The sequence below is a fragment of the Equus caballus genome, chromosome 28 (genome assembly GCF_041296265.1).
Source record: "Equus caballus isolate H_3958 breed thoroughbred chromosome 28, TB-T2T, whole genome shotgun sequence".
In the NCBI taxonomy this organism is placed as follows: domain Eukaryota; kingdom Metazoa; phylum Chordata; class Mammalia; order Perissodactyla; family Equidae; genus Equus; species Equus caballus.
The window spans coordinates 37,037,822-37,054,489 of NC_091711.1; the positions used below are offsets into that span (position 1 = coordinate 37,037,822).

At 43.9% G+C, this 16,668-nt stretch overlaps 1 protein-coding gene across 5 annotated transcripts in view; it reads right to left on the minus strand.

The window, feature by feature from the left end:
* LARGE1 (LARGE xylosyl- and glucuronyltransferase 1) overlaps nucleotides 1-16,668 on the minus strand; it is a 540,210-nt gene that overhangs the window by 231,093 nt on the left and 292,449 nt on the right. For all 5 annotated transcript variants that reach the window (XM_023631102.2, XM_070254456.1, XM_005606571.4 and 2 more), the window contains one exon: nucleotides 4,278-4,449. In XM_023631102.2, coding sequence (XP_023486870.2) covers nucleotides 4,278-4,449 — 172 coding nt within the window. The remainder of the gene's footprint in view (nucleotides 1-4,277; nucleotides 4,450-16,668) is intronic.

The window sequence follows — 16,668 nt, forward strand, 5'->3', positions numbered from 1 at the left end:
TTTCCATTCGCTTTACAAATACTACTGATCTGCCGCCCCCTCACCGTGTCCTTGTGGATGTCCAATTAGGCATTTCAATTTTAAACTGTCCCAAACCACACTCCTGATGTTCCCCATCACCTGTTCTCCCTGCAGGCTTCTCCAAAGGCCAGCTCAGCCCTCCAGCCACCTTGGGTCATCCTCACCTCTGATCTCTTACTCCCCGCATCCCATCAACAGAACGTCCTGACGACCGGACCTTCACAATGCAGCCCTAACACACCTTTCACCTCCACTGCTCCAGCTGGGTCTGAGCCAAGCACGTGCCTCACCTGGATGACTGCAACAGTCTCCTAAGTGGTTTCCCTGCTTCCTCTTATTCTCAAAAGGGCCGCCAGGGTGACCCCGTTAAATCATCAATCGGATCCTGTCACTCCTGCTCAAAGCTGGACAATGGCTTCCCCTATCAGTGAAGGGAGAGGGAAAATCCTCCCAGTGCCCTACAGACGAGGCCTCAGTGACCTGCCCTCAGCAGCCCCCAACCTTCTCCTGGGCACCCTCTGCTCTCACTCCATCCTGTTCCTCAAACAACGAGGCCACATCACTTCTGAAACCTCATACTTGCTGTTCCTTATGCCTAGGACACTATTCCATTCTTCCCCTAGACACCTGGCACACTTGTTCTCCCAATTTCTTCAGTGTTTGGCTTAAATGTCACCTTTCTTGTAAGACCTTCCATTACTAACCTATTTGAATACTAAAACAGCGTGTGCACGTGCACACACACACACAGGCATCCTTCCTGTCATTTCCTCCAGAGCACTAATCACCATCTAATAATCTATATATTTTACTTGTTTGTTTCTTGTCTGTCTCCCCCAACTCAAATACACCCTCACAGGAATAGGACTTGGGTTTCTTTTATTCTTGCAACATTCCCAACAGTCAGAAAACTCTGGCAACTAGTAAGCTCAGTATGTATGACCCAATGAGTGACTCCTAATTCTAGGCACCAATGGCATGTCTGAGGCTCCCTGCTAAGAACTAGTGGCTCTGAAAATCCTCCAGGGGTTGCAGCTGCCTTGATAAGGTGCAGACTGCTGATGTGGGGAGGGAGGCTCAGGGAGCATGGGGACACCGTCAAGAGGCACAGAGCAGCCCACTGCAGAGGTGGAGGATGGGTCTAATCTTACTGGATTCTCCACGTAATGAACGTAGGTAAGGGGGTTTCATAGCACCACTGCTGACTCAAGTGCATATGTGATCTGAACACAAGAGCTGCTGCAGCCCCAGAGAACTAAACAAAACCAAACTGCATCGACGTCACTCAAAATGTTTACAGTGAAAGATGTCAACTACAATTGCCTTTAGGGAGAAGGGAACTCTCCTTCTTGGATCAGAATGTTCTGCGTTTATGGGTTTGTCTGAAGGGGCTTTCTGTCTGTTCCATGACCTGGCTTCTAATTGTTTCGGTTTAGAAAAAAATAATCACCAAAAAAAAGTAGACAAACGAGTGCCATATGGAAAAGGGTAGAGCTTACTTATTTCCTTTTCACCTCTGTATTTTCCAGGAAGATGGGGGCGGGGGGGGGGGGGCACGGGGAAACCTCAGATGTTCTTACACTCCTTTGCTGGTGACAGATAAAAATGTAATGCAGTCGGCATTGTTTGTGAGCACCTTGAAGGCAGGCGCTGTGTTCTGGACGGTTTTAGATAACAGCAGCATCTAATATATTCCTCTGCATGGTGGGGGCCTAACAAATGCTATAAATGAACCAATCAAAGAATGAACAAATGAAATGCAGCCCATTAACTCAGCTCCTTGCCCTCAAATGCCCCCTGCCCTGACCTTGGCCCATATGCTCGGCTCTGCCCCAGGAACTGCCTTGAATCTCAGAGCCCAAACCCATTCCTTGGGCAGCCCTGGAAGCAGCCAGAGCCTAGGGAGCCTTGCCTTCCACAGAACCCAGGGGACTTAGCAGCACGATTGTACTGCGGTTGTTATTGGCTACAGGAGCCCACGAGCACCATGGCAGGTCCTAGCTGGGACGGAATAAATGTGATTTCCTAGCTACACCGCTACAATTAGCAGCCACCTGTTCCAGTGATGTTGCTGAGTTACATTCATCCAAGGGTAGCTCTGTGGGCACAATGCAGGTTGCTTCTCTCGGGAAGCAGACTGACATGAAGTTAGCACGCAGCAGGTTAATTTAGAGAGAGCTCCTGGAGCAGCAGGTGTGACAGGGAAGGGAAGAAAGCAGGACTGGACACCCGAGGGAGTGCCACAGCAGATCCTGCAAGAGCCCACGTTCACCAGTCATTCCACCATGTGGCGTGCCCCAGGAAGGGGGCGTGGCCGCGGGCCCCTAACTCTCTTGGCCTGAGGCCATCCCCAAAGGGAGCTGAGGGCCATCTGCAGGCAGCGATCCCAGCAGCTGGAGCAATACATCCTTTATTCTCAAAGGGGAATGTGGGCGTCCGCTGCACACACCTCTACTATCGGGCGGGACAGAGCATGAGGACCACCTCCTGCATGGTGCCCTCCTGGCTGCCCTCTCCGACCCTTTCAGGAGATGGGATAACTCTCACTTCCCTCCACTGCTCATCTCCTTATTTCCAGAGCCCAGTGCATCGCCGGACACCCAGTAGGGATGCAGTAAGTGCCTGATGAACAAATACACACTGAATACTGGATATGAGCATAAAAATATGAATAAAATGCGATGTAATGACAAAAAAATAACTGCCCCCAAGGAGTTCAATGGGATCAGAAAAACAAGCAGAAATGATAGGGGAATTTAAAAAGAGATGCACATGGAAGCCAACACCTGTGCATTCTGGTCTCAACTCTGCACCAAACCCTGCATCCTGTCAAGCTTCAGTTTCTTTATTTCCATAATAAAAGGACGGATCCAAGCATTCTATGAGGAAGGGATTAGAAAGCTGAAACACATTCAGTTGCGACAGTTTTGCTAAATGATGTCTTTATTAGTGTCATTATTTCATTATTGACTTGTAAGGAAAGTAAGTTTTGACCTAGACAAGAGAAAGAGTCCGAGGGTCTGAGTGTCTCCCCCATGATATGCTAAGGACTTTTTTTCAATTAGCTCAGAGCTAAAAGGCTCCCAGAAGGAAGCAAGCAAAGGCTGGAGTGAGCAAGGAATTCACCCTTCTGTCCATGAATGGAAACAGAAACCAACTGGAATATCCTGTGATTTATGAAAACATGTGATTTAAAATCACTAAGTAGTATCTCACCTTCACAGGATAAGGAGTTATAGAGAAGAGGCAGCAGGAATCTTAAACACAGAAGCCAGAGTGCAATTAAAAAAAAAAAAGAAACAGAAAAAAAAATCTCACTGCCAAATTTCTCTCATTGTTTTTGTCTAATATAGAGAAGAATTTTAAAAATAATGCAGTTTTAAGGAAGACATCTGAAAGAGGGGTATTAAAATAACAGTCCAAGAGTTGTGCTAACCTGTCACTTCTCTTAAGTATCCACAACCAGAGTGAACTACACCTATTGGGCTCACAATTTCCCACAGACACTCTCCCACACCTTGGGGCATTGACAAGAGCCAAATACCAGCTAAGAAGAAATGACCCAGACCAGAAGGGACATCTTGTAATGCCAAACTTATACACCTCCTTAAAATGATAAACCACAATGTTAATGAAAGCAAAAGCCAGAAGAACATTTTCAAACACTCTAATCAATAACCATCTCCGTCATCTCACAGGCTTTCTCAGCAAAGTAGCATTTGATAAGAAGAGAAAACCGATAAATGCATGTCTCTACACAAGTAAGTCAACACTCAATTATCTGCATACAAAATAGACACATTTGATATATATATATTTTTTAAGGTCCTTTTGGTTGTGCTATTTGTGATGCCGCCTCAGCATGGCCTGATGAGTGGTGCCACTTTCGTGCCCAGGATCTGAACCAGCGAAACCCTGGGCCGCTAAAGCAGAGCACGCGGGAACTCAACCACTCGGCCACGGGGCCGGCCCCTAATATTATTTCTTACAAAACAATTCAGCAACCCTAAATTGGGTTCTTCCAATGAACACAGACCTAATCTCCTAGTCTACTAAAGAAATGCTAAGAAATCCCAGTTTTACTCTAACACATTTCCAATGGCCGCAGAGTTGATACTCAACTGTATTTGCAATTCCTTATCCGTTTCATTAGCATGACCTTATCAAGAGTCAACTTCCTATTTTTTAAAAATAGGGTCACTATTCTTGGCAAGCTGTCACCTTCAAAGATAGCAGAAAACATGGGCTACAATTACCTTTGAACTTGTGGAACACAGCCCACAGCTCTGCAATGTCGGTTGCAAATGTGATATCTGTGTCAAGGACGATGACCCTCTCCAGGTTGGGAGGAAGAGTCTTGGTCAGGACGAGCTTCATCAGACCATAAATCCCAGAATAATGTTTGTTGGGGATCCAGGAAACTTCAGACTAGACAAGGTGGCAAAGAGAGGGAGCAGGAGAAAGAAAAAGAAATTACTGTATTAATTTTTTGCATAAACATTATAAATTGCCTGGTACATAAAAAGTATCCAATAAAAATTTGTTGAATAAATAAATGAATATTTTCTTAAAGATTTGTTCATGTAATTCACAGTTTGGCATGTGAAGGTTTTTGGAAGAAAATATTGTATCTGAATCCAGGAAGAAGAAAAGTAATATTTATGAAATAACTATTACATGCAAACACTCTGCTCAGATTTTTTAAAAATAAGATGGTTGTTATTACAGAAATTATATAGGCTCACTGGAGAAAACAAGAATATGCACAAAAGAAGAAATAAAAGGACAAAAACTGAATCAGACTATGTGTATTTTTTGCAACCAGTACCTAATTGTTTCTAGTTAGATATATTTCTTTAAGTTATATTCCATTTCTGTGATATTAGACATTACTACTTAATGATATTGTTAAAGCTTATGCTTATCTATTTGTTTTAAGCTGTAATTGGACGGATTAGTGTTACTGTCTTCTCTTGGTTCTCAGACAAACATATAAGAAAGACCTGCTCATAATCTGTGCAACACTCCTAACTGGGTAGCAAAAGAGGAGAAACACACAAGGAGGAATAGAAATCAACAACCCACGGAGTGCTAAGACTGAAATTCCTCATGTGATATAAAGGAACAATAAATGTCCCACAAGTGGGTAGAATCATTAGCAAGTCACCCACCTTGGTACCACTTGGTACCCAAAAGCAAGGCTAGTAATAATACATAACACCAGTGTGATAAGAATTTTCTAAGGTCCAGGTCATTTATGAAGGTCACTATGGGTAGGGGCCCTGTCTCAGCTGCCAGTGAATCTCCATGGAAGTCAAAGCACAATTATTTTCAAGAAATTAACACTCATAAAGGAATCCTTAATAGAAAATGTGGCCACCTTATCAAGATTCCAAAAACTACTCATCTCTTTTGTCCTTATAATTCCATTTTGAAGACAGTGTTCTTAAAAAAAAAAGAGTCAAACTTAAAAATGAGAAATCCAAGTTTTACTCCCAAAGATGTTCATCAACGTGTTATAAAAGTAAAGAAATAGCAACAATCCAAATGCCCCAAAATTGAATAATTAAAAATGGTATTTTTTTCATTTGATAGCATATTATGCAATGGCTAGAAACAATGTAGATTAAGATGTAAGAAAGTTGCATATGATGTCAAAAGAAAAAAAGTTTTTAAGTTGCTTTTGCTTAATAACCACTATGTATAATCAAACCACACGAAAACACATCCACCCAAATTTATGCAAAGAAAGAAGAAATGCAAGCACAGCATTGAATTACTAATAGCGATCATTTTGGGATCATGGGAATATCACTATCTCGCTCTGTCTCTATATGAACATATATATGTATGTTCATACACATATTTCACTCATCTATACTTTTCAACTTTTTTTTTTTTTTTTAAAGATTTTATTTTTTCCTTTTTCTCCCCAAAGCCCCCCAGTACATAGTTGTATATTCTTTGTTGTGTGTCCTTCTAGTTGTGGCATGTGGGACGCTGCCTCAGCGTGGTTTAATGAGCAGTGCCATGTCCGCGCCCAGGATTCGAACCAACGAAACACTGGGCCGCCTGCAGCGGAGCACGCGAACTTAACCACTCGGCCACGGGGCCAGCCCCCACTTTTCAACTTTTTTTAATGAGCAACTAGTACTGTTGTAAAGAAAAACAAAGTATTACATTCTTCTTAAACGTATCAAGATCTGGTGATGATGGGAAAACAGGAATGCAAGAAGCTGATGTCGGAAAGCTATGAAAAAGGATGCCCTGTGATAACTCATGATCCATTCCATCTCTCAAACTCACTTCATGTTATGCTTTCATCTTCAGTTTATTTGAAAATGTCACCTTTGCTACCGCTATTCTCATCTCAGTTCGGCAATGGTCCTTTGCATAACTAAGTACAATTTTGACCAGGAAAAAAAAGCAAACCTAAACTGAGGGACTACACTCCTCCCGATGTGTCAGTCTCAACAAAAAGAATCATCAACTCTATCCACATCCCTGTCACTTTGTTCCTGGGCAGCATGGAGGAGGGAAAAAAAGAGGTAACAGTTAAAACGTGGACTCCAGCCCTAAGCAAGCTGTTGCTCTCTCTCACCCTCAGTTTCTTTACCTGTGAAATAGAGATGCTGCCGACATCACACAGTTGATGTAAAAAAAAGAGATTAAAGGGGTCAAGTGCTGGGTACACGGAAGACCCTCCGCAAATGTATGCTCCACCCTTCTTCCTGATGCCCCCTCCTTATCTCGAGTGTTTAGGTAGCCAGGCCTCAAACTGCTTCATAAAATGTGTGTGGGGCGGGGATCTCTGGGATATACTAGAGCATTAAACTTTGGGTTCTGGAGCAGACACACCTGGGTTCAGATTCTGACATCGTTACTCAATCGCCACTTCTCCTTGGACAAGCTTGTTCAGCCTTTCTGAGCCTCTGCCATGTATAAAAGACAGTTAACTCTAGCGGTCACTGCATTGTTATCAGTCAGGGTGTGGGTAGAAATAGTCACTCAAACTGGGTAACCTGAGGAAAATGTAATTAAAGAAAAAAAAAAGGACTATTCACTGAAGTGTGTGCAGAATTTAGGGGCAGTAACAAGGAACTATGCAGCACTAAGGGATGGGGAGAGTAAGGGGCCATTTCTACCCAAGGCCTGAAGGGCCAATGCCAGCAGCTGCTGGAGCCCAGAGAGGGCAGCCAAATGAATAAGCCACCTGTCAGGAGCAATGGCCTTCAGCAGAGGGACACGGCCGACCTGTGGCAATCCCACAAGAGGAAACAGGGAGAGATCTCGCCTCCTGTCCACTGGTCCCCTGCTTTGGAGCACCATTGGACAAACCCACATGGAAGCCAGCGGGAAAGTAAGCACCAGGACTCAGCCCTTATGAATCAGCCTCATGGGGCACAAAGCAGAGTGGAGGAGGGTGAGAGACGACCTGGAGAGACAAACCAGCACAGTCATTATATTACAAAGGATGGCAAGATCAAAGCACAATGCCTTATACAAAATAGATGCAAAATGCATCTCTGTGGGGTGGGTGGGTGGATGGCTGGATAGACGGAAGGATGGATAGAAGGACAGATGGCAGAGGAAGACAAGTCATTTGTCTATAATCCCGCAGCAAGCAAGATACAAAGGTATAGTTGGAATCTGCTAGGGGAATGTTTGTGACTTTCCCCCAAACACCATTATCCTCCCTTTGGAGCCAGCTTCCGGACTGGCCATCACCTTCAGATCTGCGACCTGAGAACTGGGTGAGTAATTCCCTCCAGTGGGCTTTATAAAACTCTTTCTCAGAAAGCTCCGCCTTTGGAACTCAGATCGGTTTCTTCTCTTCCCCTGAGAATTTGCCTGAACTGAAGCCGGGCAATCATCGGTCCATGCTGTAGAGCCATGCCATTTAATCAGACCTTTGATTAACTTCTTCATCTATTTCGGTTCCCATCAAGGCAGGACAGCTTGGTGAAGACTGCACACGAGAGTCGGGGGTGAAGCCGTCTAATGAGATTGCCCTGTTGCTCCGCTGCATGTTTCCCTCACATGTCAGGCCCTCGGATGCACCGCGGAACAGTAGGGCTACAGAGATAAATTAATCTCAACATGAGCCCAGGCCTGAATGCCACCCCAAGTCCCCGGCTTAATACATAATCAATTAAGTCAGAGTGTTCAATTAGAGGTAAAGGAAGCATTCAAAAGAGTTTATATTCAGAAGGAAGATCCCAGGAAAGGGGAGAAAACTAAGGAATCTTTTGGGAGAACGAACGTGTGGTAATCAGCAGATACATTTATTATAAATGGCTCTCTCTCACAGAACTAGCATATAACATGCCCTCCTCCCGTCTTCTTCCAAATCCTCTTCCCTCAACTTACACGGTGACAACCTCCAGACGCCACCTCCCTGCTGCCTCAGGCTGGGTGAGGGCTCCTGAGGGAAGTCGTGTCACTTCCTCTTGCCCAGCATGCGATCACGCTGTGTCTAACTTTCCATGTCTCTCTCCTGCTCTGGACTGGATTCTTACTGTGGTAACAACACAGTCATTACTCAAAAAATCTTTGATAATGTGCATGACTGTGGAGTTAGCCAGTCCTTGGTTCAAAGCCAACCTTTGACCTTTTCCGCCACTAGGAGCTGGAGCATCCATAACTGCTTAAGTCCAGGGTCAGTCCAGTACAATGCAAGGGGTGTGGCTCATTGAGCCCCAAATCCTGGGCGTTAGCACCAGTTCCACTTCTAATGAGCCGTGTGACCTCAGGCAAGTCATCTAACCTCTATGAGCCTTAGTTTTCTCATCTGCAAAATGTGGGCTTAGAACATTTGCTTCACAATATTGCTGGGAGGATTGCAAAGCTGCTGGTGTAGTGCTGGGCACCCAGGGGACCTCTGTAAAGCCCACTTCCTTTCTCCTAGTGAATATGTGCCAGCACTATCCAGGCTCAGATGGTCCTGGATTTGGAGCTTGAAAAAAGCAAGAAATTATAGTACCTTTGACACTAAAGGGGAAGCCGGGAATGGAGATCGTTTTGTCATGGGGAAATACGTCACCCATCACCTTTTCCTATATTTCTACATAAATGATTAACAAAATCACAAACTGAGATCCGCTGGGAAACTCAGGGCTTCCACGGGTAGATCTCCAAATTGGACAGCACATCCTTGGTTTCAGGAGGAGGAAAATTGGGTGGGAGGGGCCACCCATGTCTTGGGGCTGTCTCTTGGTACAATCCAGACTGGTACTCATCTCATTCCCATCCTGCAATAAACTTCAATCCAACCAGGGACACTAAGCCATGGGGCCAATGGAGAAAAGACCATCCTCTGAGGAAAGTCACGGAAACCTGGAGGGCATCATGCAGATTTACCCCAGAGTATCCTATAGAGACCACAACACCTAGCAGAGCAATATCCTAGTATGTACTCCATCATTATAAACACGTCAAAAGGCTCATGTAATTAAAACGATCATAAAAATGCAGGCTAGGCTTATCTTAATGGATAGATTATTATTCTTGCAATGGCTGTTAATAATTCTAAGCAGCATGTTCTAAGATTTAATTAGCAAAAATGCAATCGTGCTCAAGAATACCACCTAATGCAGTCACACAAAGGGACATAAGCAATCCAGGTTTTAATGGTTTCTGGTTAAAGTTGAGGGGATGGGGGGTGCTCTCAAGGGGAAATTCACTTTCCAGAAGCTGCCAGTTCCTTGGTGGACAGACCCTAAGGGAGTTTCTATGAAGCGCTGCAAGTGATTCCAAGGTTCATCTGACGCTGGGTGGGCCATAGAAAAGGATTTACTCTGAAGATTTACGTAGGAAATCTGACCAGGGTAGTGAAATGAGCATGGAGGCGAAGGGTTGGAGAGAAGACACCTCTCTGAAGGTGACTGTGTAAAACCCAGGGCATGAAGGAAAGTGATGTCTCGAGGGGGACACCAGGTTTTGGCCTTTGACAGACAGGGGAAAGCAGGACAAGAGGATGGCTTTGTCAGGAAATGGTGCCCATTTCTTCTGGAAGATGATGATTTTCAGGAGGTGTTGGGATGCCCCCAGTCATGACAACAAGAGAATACAATATCTAGCATCTGTTGAATGCTTTGTGGGCTTCAGGTGTTGTCCTAAGAGATTTCTATGGGATCTCTTCCTTAAACCCCTCCAGACGAGTCTAAAGGTTGGGTTAAGTTATTATCCTAGTGCCTAAAGTTTGGGAGAAGAGGACCGCGTCCTTTCCTACCCCAACTTTCAATCCTCCTGCCCTAGACATTCCACTTTGAAACAATGCAGGTGTTTCTCTTCTCCCTTCCCATGGCCCAAGCCACTCAGATGTGCTCTTCACCCCTCTAGCCTACTGTAGGGTCATAACTGAGGCCATGCCTCCATCCAGCCAAATCTTCTTTCACCAAGAAGCAATTTTTCATGGCAATTAGCTACCAAGGTCTTGGAGTTGGGTATTCCTGGCTCCTAAGTCTCTCTGGCCTTTCATTTTCTCATTTGTAAAATAGGGTAACAGCAGCATGCCCTGCTCTCCTTCTAGGAAGTTATTACATTTGTAGTCTGTGAGCTTTCCTCCACCATCCTGGAAATATTTATCGCTCTAAATAGATTTCTTACTCATATCAACATTTTCCTGTGGATTACAAATCACCTTGACACATTTTTTAAAATTAAAAAAAGAAGTCATCCTACTGCACAACGTTTGAAAAGTCATTTGCCTTTCATGTTGTTTCTCAGTCGTCGTCTTGGCAACCCACCCTATGTTCAGAATGTAATTGTTGAGAAATGGAGGGCGAGGAGCTCAGGCGGGCAGGGACTCTGGGAGATCCATGGGGGAGGACTGTGCAATGAGCCCAACCTGGGGAGTCTGACTGGCTGGATTCCAAATCCTGACTCCACCACGTCTACACTGTCGAGCTCATCTCTTTAAACCTCCACCTTCTCACCCGTAAAACAGAGAAAATAAAATCATCCATATCACACAAGGTTTGGAAAAGCATTAAATGAGGCAAGAGAACTAAGGCCATTAGAGGACTTGGCCCATGGTCAGGCCTCAACGTTAGCTTTTAAATTGGTTAACAGCCTTCCCTTCACTCTGGATTCTGACCGCCTGGGTGTGGATCCTGGCTCTCTCACTCACTAGCTGGGCTCCTTTGGACAAGTAATTACTAGGTGCCTCAGTTCTTCCATCTGGAAAATGGCATACTTACAGCACGTCCTCCACAGGGCTATGAGCATTCTCGTGCCGTACATAAGTACTGACTATTGTCGTTCACTGTTAATAGTATTACCAACGATATTTACAGCAACCAAAGACGCGATTCCTATCTACCAGATAAAGTCATCTGTCTTTACATTTACCCTTGCCAGCAAAGAAAAACTCCAGTTTAGTGCAGTTGGGATTATTTCAGTGAGCATCTATGGAACACTTAATGTGGGCCAGGTACTGAGGAGGGGCTAGGGACCAGAGTCCATGATGAATAAAACATGGCTGACGTCCTCGCGGAGTCTATGGTCTAGTGGATATTCATTATCCATTGCTGCATAACAAGCTACCTCAAAACAGAGCAGCTTAACACAGCAATAATTATTTATCGTCTCACAGTTTCTGTGTCAGGAATTTGGGAGCATATGAGCTGGGTGGTTCTAGTTCAGGATTTCTCAGGAGGTTGCAGTCAAGACATCAGTCGAGGCTGCAGACATCTGAATGCTTGAGATGCGCTTCTAAGATGGCTCCCTCAGACACGCCTGGTAGTTGATTGGAAACCTAGTTCCTTGTCACCACCCATAGGGCTGCTTGACTGTCTTTACAACACGGTAGATGGCTTTTCCCAGAGTGAGTAATCCAAGAGACAGCAAGACAGAAGCAGGGACGTCTTTTAAGACTTGGCCTCAGAAGTCACATGGTATCATTTCCGCAATGTCTCATTGGTTATACAGGTCAGCCCTATGCAGTGCAGGAAGGGACTAAACAAGGGTGTGATTACTAGCAGCTGGGGATTATTGGGGGCCATCTGGGGAACCAGCTACCACAGCTGTAAATTACCGTATGGTGTGAACTGGATTATGACAAAGTCTAAGGACGTGTACAGCAGCAGCCTGGTAGGAGGACATTTAAAGGGGAGTGTGAGGAAGGGAAGGAGGATAATCAGAGAAGTGCCTTAAATTTGGTGTTGAAAATTGAGTTTCCCAAATATTGAGAGAAAAGCAGGAGACATATTAGTATCAGTGAAGGCACAGAGATAGAAATAAGCGATCGTGTGTGTGTGTGTGTGTGTGTGTGTGTGTGTGTGTGTGTAAAATAACTACAGTCTGAAACAGCTAGGTAGAGCTTAGAGTTGGAAGTGATGGACAGGCAGGAAAGGGTGCAACACTGGAGACCACTGCATGCCCCGCTAAAGAACACTGGACAATATCCTAGAAACAGTGGGAAGAAACAAAAAGGTTTTCATTAGCAAAGAAACATAACCTCAACTGTATTTGTGGAATATACCTCAGCAACCTATGGAGGAGAAGATTACAGGCAGCTGACAGACTTGAGAACCTTGGAGGGTGCCTACAGAAAATGCAGATTCCCAGAATCAAACGCAGAGGTGATACTTCCCCAGGTCTGGGGAGGGGCCCAGAAATTTGTCTTGTTAACCAGCACCCTATGTGATCCTATAGCAGGTGTCCCCAGACTACACTCTAAGAAACCAAGTCAGCAGATACAGAAAGTACATTATTTCCCAAGGTCTGGTTGGCCAAATCATTTACACTAGATTGCCAACCAGTTTACTGTTCAGAAACAAGACATGAGATAGCCCCAAACTCAAGTGTCCTACTTGAACTTGACATGGTTGGAAGGACAAGGAGAGAAGACCTTTCTCAAAGATTAATAAGAGAAAGTGTTGATGAAAGATGAGGAGTTCTTTAGATAACCCTAAACCTCATGGGCAGTTTATGACTGTGAAGCCAACAAAGTTTCCTGGCTGTCCTTCTCTTTAAACTTAGAAATCCCATTTTTCAATAAAAGCGGCTCTAGGTGAGCTTCTGTAAATTCTACGGAGCCAGTATGAACAGGAGGGCTGAGTTACATATTTCACATCTTCCCACAATGGAAACTTGGAAGGAAACCTTGTAAGAGCCCCCAGCTGGTCTTTACAGGTGACAGTGATCTGTACTAAGTATCAATGAGCATTTACTCGGAATGTACAAGCCCAGCCTAAAGTAAGTTAGCTGGCTCCCACCTGAAATGCTCATTATTCAGAAACCTACTGAGAAACCATCTTCCACAAACATAATTAATTCTAGAAGGATGACAAAGTTACAGTGAATCAAGAGGAATGTGATCATGGAACTAGAAACACATTCCTCCCCTTATCGGTGGCAACAAAGCCCCTTCCTCTCTCAAGTCTGGCAAGAAGCATCCTCTGTGTAGCTTTGTGAAGCTTGGCGGACTGGTCACGGAGCATTCACGGATTGCCTGAACGTTCCTCAGCACTTCATGCTATGAAATGGAGCATTTCAAAGCACGGGGAGTCCTGATTTGTGAACTGGACTGTTACAGCGGTTTAATTTCCTGAAATATAGCTGCCTTCCTAACTAATAGATTTTTCAATGCACTAAAGAGAAAATTGCATTAGCTCCTGAGTAGCCTCGACTTCATATTTTTAGAAGCTGCAATTCTTCTTATTATAGTGCGCAGTATGTATTTATGTATGTGTACTTACCACAGTGTCTGACACAGAGAAGGCACTCAACGGATGGTTTTGAAAAAGTTAAACAATCCATGTACGTGAGCAATGCTTATTCAGAACCATTCTTCGTGAGGGGGATGTTGGTGAACCTACTTCATTCATTCATCATTCATTCGTTCAAACACTATAGGATTGCTTTCAGGAAATTATTGTACAGCTTGGGGAGACATACAAATAATTTCAAAAAGCATTATTAAAGCATTCAGAATAGTGATTTATCTTGATGGGGGTTGGGGAAGTTGGGTGAGGGGATGGGAAAGACACCCAGGTGGCTCTAAGATAGACAGTGTGGTGTTTCATCAGCATATGTCATAGCCTATTTATCTGCAGTCCTTACATGTGTGCATGCACCTGTGTGAAAAGGAAGACCTCACACGTGATGGGGGGTTGAGAACGTGATCCAGAGATAACAAAGGACTTCGAGTTGGCGGACCCACCCTCACCAGCTAAAAGTAACACACACCCCCACACCCTCACACACACATATTCAACTACTGCTCAAAGTGCTTAGAATGGAGATAGCCATTTTGCTTGTAAATGCAAGGGAAAAAAAAATAAAATTCTTAATTGTTTCCCTGTTACTATAAATTTACTCTTCAGCCTGCATTTTTTTTAAAGATTTTATTTTTCCTTTTTCTCCCAAAGCCCCCCAGTACAAAGTTGTGCATTTTTAGTTGTGGGTCCTTCTAGTTGTGGCATGTGGGATGCTGCCTCAGCATGGCTTGGTGACTGGTGCCATGTCCACACCCAGGATTCGAACTGGCAAAACTCTGGGCTGCTGAAGCAGAGTGCGCAAACTTAACCACTCAGCCACGGGGCTGGCCCCAGCATGCATTCTTAGTGGGGCAAAAATTGCTTGTTGTGGGGCGAAAAATCTCAGATATTACTAGAATTTGTTATTAAAACCTCAAGGAGGGGACAAAATTAGAAAAAAAAATCTACAAAGGCTCCTGGGGGGAGGGAGATGATAAATTTTTTTTAAAAGGGGGAGAAACTTTGCTCTACAGGATTAGACGACACCAAACTAGCCACAGAACAGAGAAGTGCGTAGAAAGACACAAATAAATCAAAACCCTTCACCTGCTGAGTCCAGCTGTTCTTCCTGCCTTCCTGAATTTAATCAGAAGGCAGTTTAATCAGAAAACATTACAGTGATCTGTTCTCAAGTTCATCTGGAGATGTGGGCGGCACTTGGCCATGCTCTCTCACCCCCATTCCGTCTTTCCCACTGTCTCCGCCTCCTTCGCATAGAATCATCTAAAGGGCAGCCTCATGGGCTGCAATTAACGAGGCACCATGCTGCTCAGCATTAATGAGGTGCTTTTCATTTTCAGAGGGCTTTGTAATCCTTCAGAGGCAAAGCCCTTGCCTGTGACACTCTTCCCAGCTCCTGAGATCCACTCTGTGGGTCAATTTAGCTCTAAATGCCTGGGAAGGCAACCCTGAGCAGGTGAAGAGGGTTAAGGGAGATGATGAACCAGAGGGGCGGCTTAATTAATATCTGGTTGGTTTAAAAACTGTTTTCTTTCACAAAATACGGACAGCGAAACTCTCTTGGTGCAGTAAAAAGATCCAAAGGAAAACCTTGTCAACATCGATCACAATTTCTCCTCTTCACTGGTCACCCCAGAAAAGATGATGCCTTTACTCAGCTCTTGTAACACATCTAACAAACATTAACCAAAGGTCTTATTGTAATTTCAAATATTTTAATCTTGACCTTGAAACCTTGTTTCAGAGGACTTAGAATGTGATTATATTGACATTCACTCCCCATAACAGGCCTTTACTATTTATATGAAGGGTTGTCAAGGAAACCAGGTGCTGAGTATAGCTGTCTAACTTGTCTAGATTTAGAATTTATCATACATGAGAACGCAGAAGGGAAAGTATGTCACCTTTAGAAACTACTATAGAGGATGCTGTGGGGTACAAGATAATTCCAGTAAGCCTTTACTTCCACTTGGGGATTTGGTTACTGATCAAAGAAATTCCTAATGCTCTAAATCCCCGTTCAGAAAAAAAAAAAAAAATCACCTAATACTGAAACTGACTCATTTATCCAAACATTCATTGTGTGTGCCAAACTCCATACTAGATGCTAAGGAAGAAGAGCAAATGGGGAATGTTCCTATTTTTTAGGCGATCACAGTTAAAGGAAAAGAGTATTATTATATTTATGATAATAATATCACCTTTTTTGAATGCTAACTATGTAAAGACACTATAAGCAATTTACAAATATTCTTTTTTTTTTTTTAAAGATTTTTATTTTTTCCTTTTTCTCCCCAAAGCCCCCCAGTACATAGCTGTATATTCTTCGTTGTGGGTCCTTCTAGTTGTGGCATGTGGGACGCTGCCTCAGCTTGGCTTGATGAGCAGTGCCATGTCCGCACCCAGGATTCGAACCAACGAAACACTGGGCCGCCTGCAGCGGAGCGCACGAACTTAACCACTGGGCCACGGGGCCAGCCCCTACAAATATTCTTTTAATTCACACAATACTCTATAAAGGAAACATCAAGGAAATCATGTGATAGTAAAGATTTATAGGAGCTGTGACTGAAAATCAGATTCACCTCATTCTAAAAATCTTAATAGTTTTGGATACTGACTCAAAACATTCGAATGATCATTAGGCAGTGAAAGCTATATATAAACTCTTCCTAGAATTCTTGGGATGGAGCAACTAATTGCATCTGTAATTGGAAGTAAAATCAGAAAAGGCGAAGGTGACTACTTATGGAGCTAAATGCTTCTTGTACAAATGAACACTCCAACATAGTTATAGTTAATGCAACTAATGAAGAGGCATGGACCTCCCCTTTTTCCAACATCTACAGGAGTTCAAGTGGCCAGTAACATTCTACGAAGAAAATTAATAGCCCCACAATAAAAAGCAGAAAGGGAAGCTTGA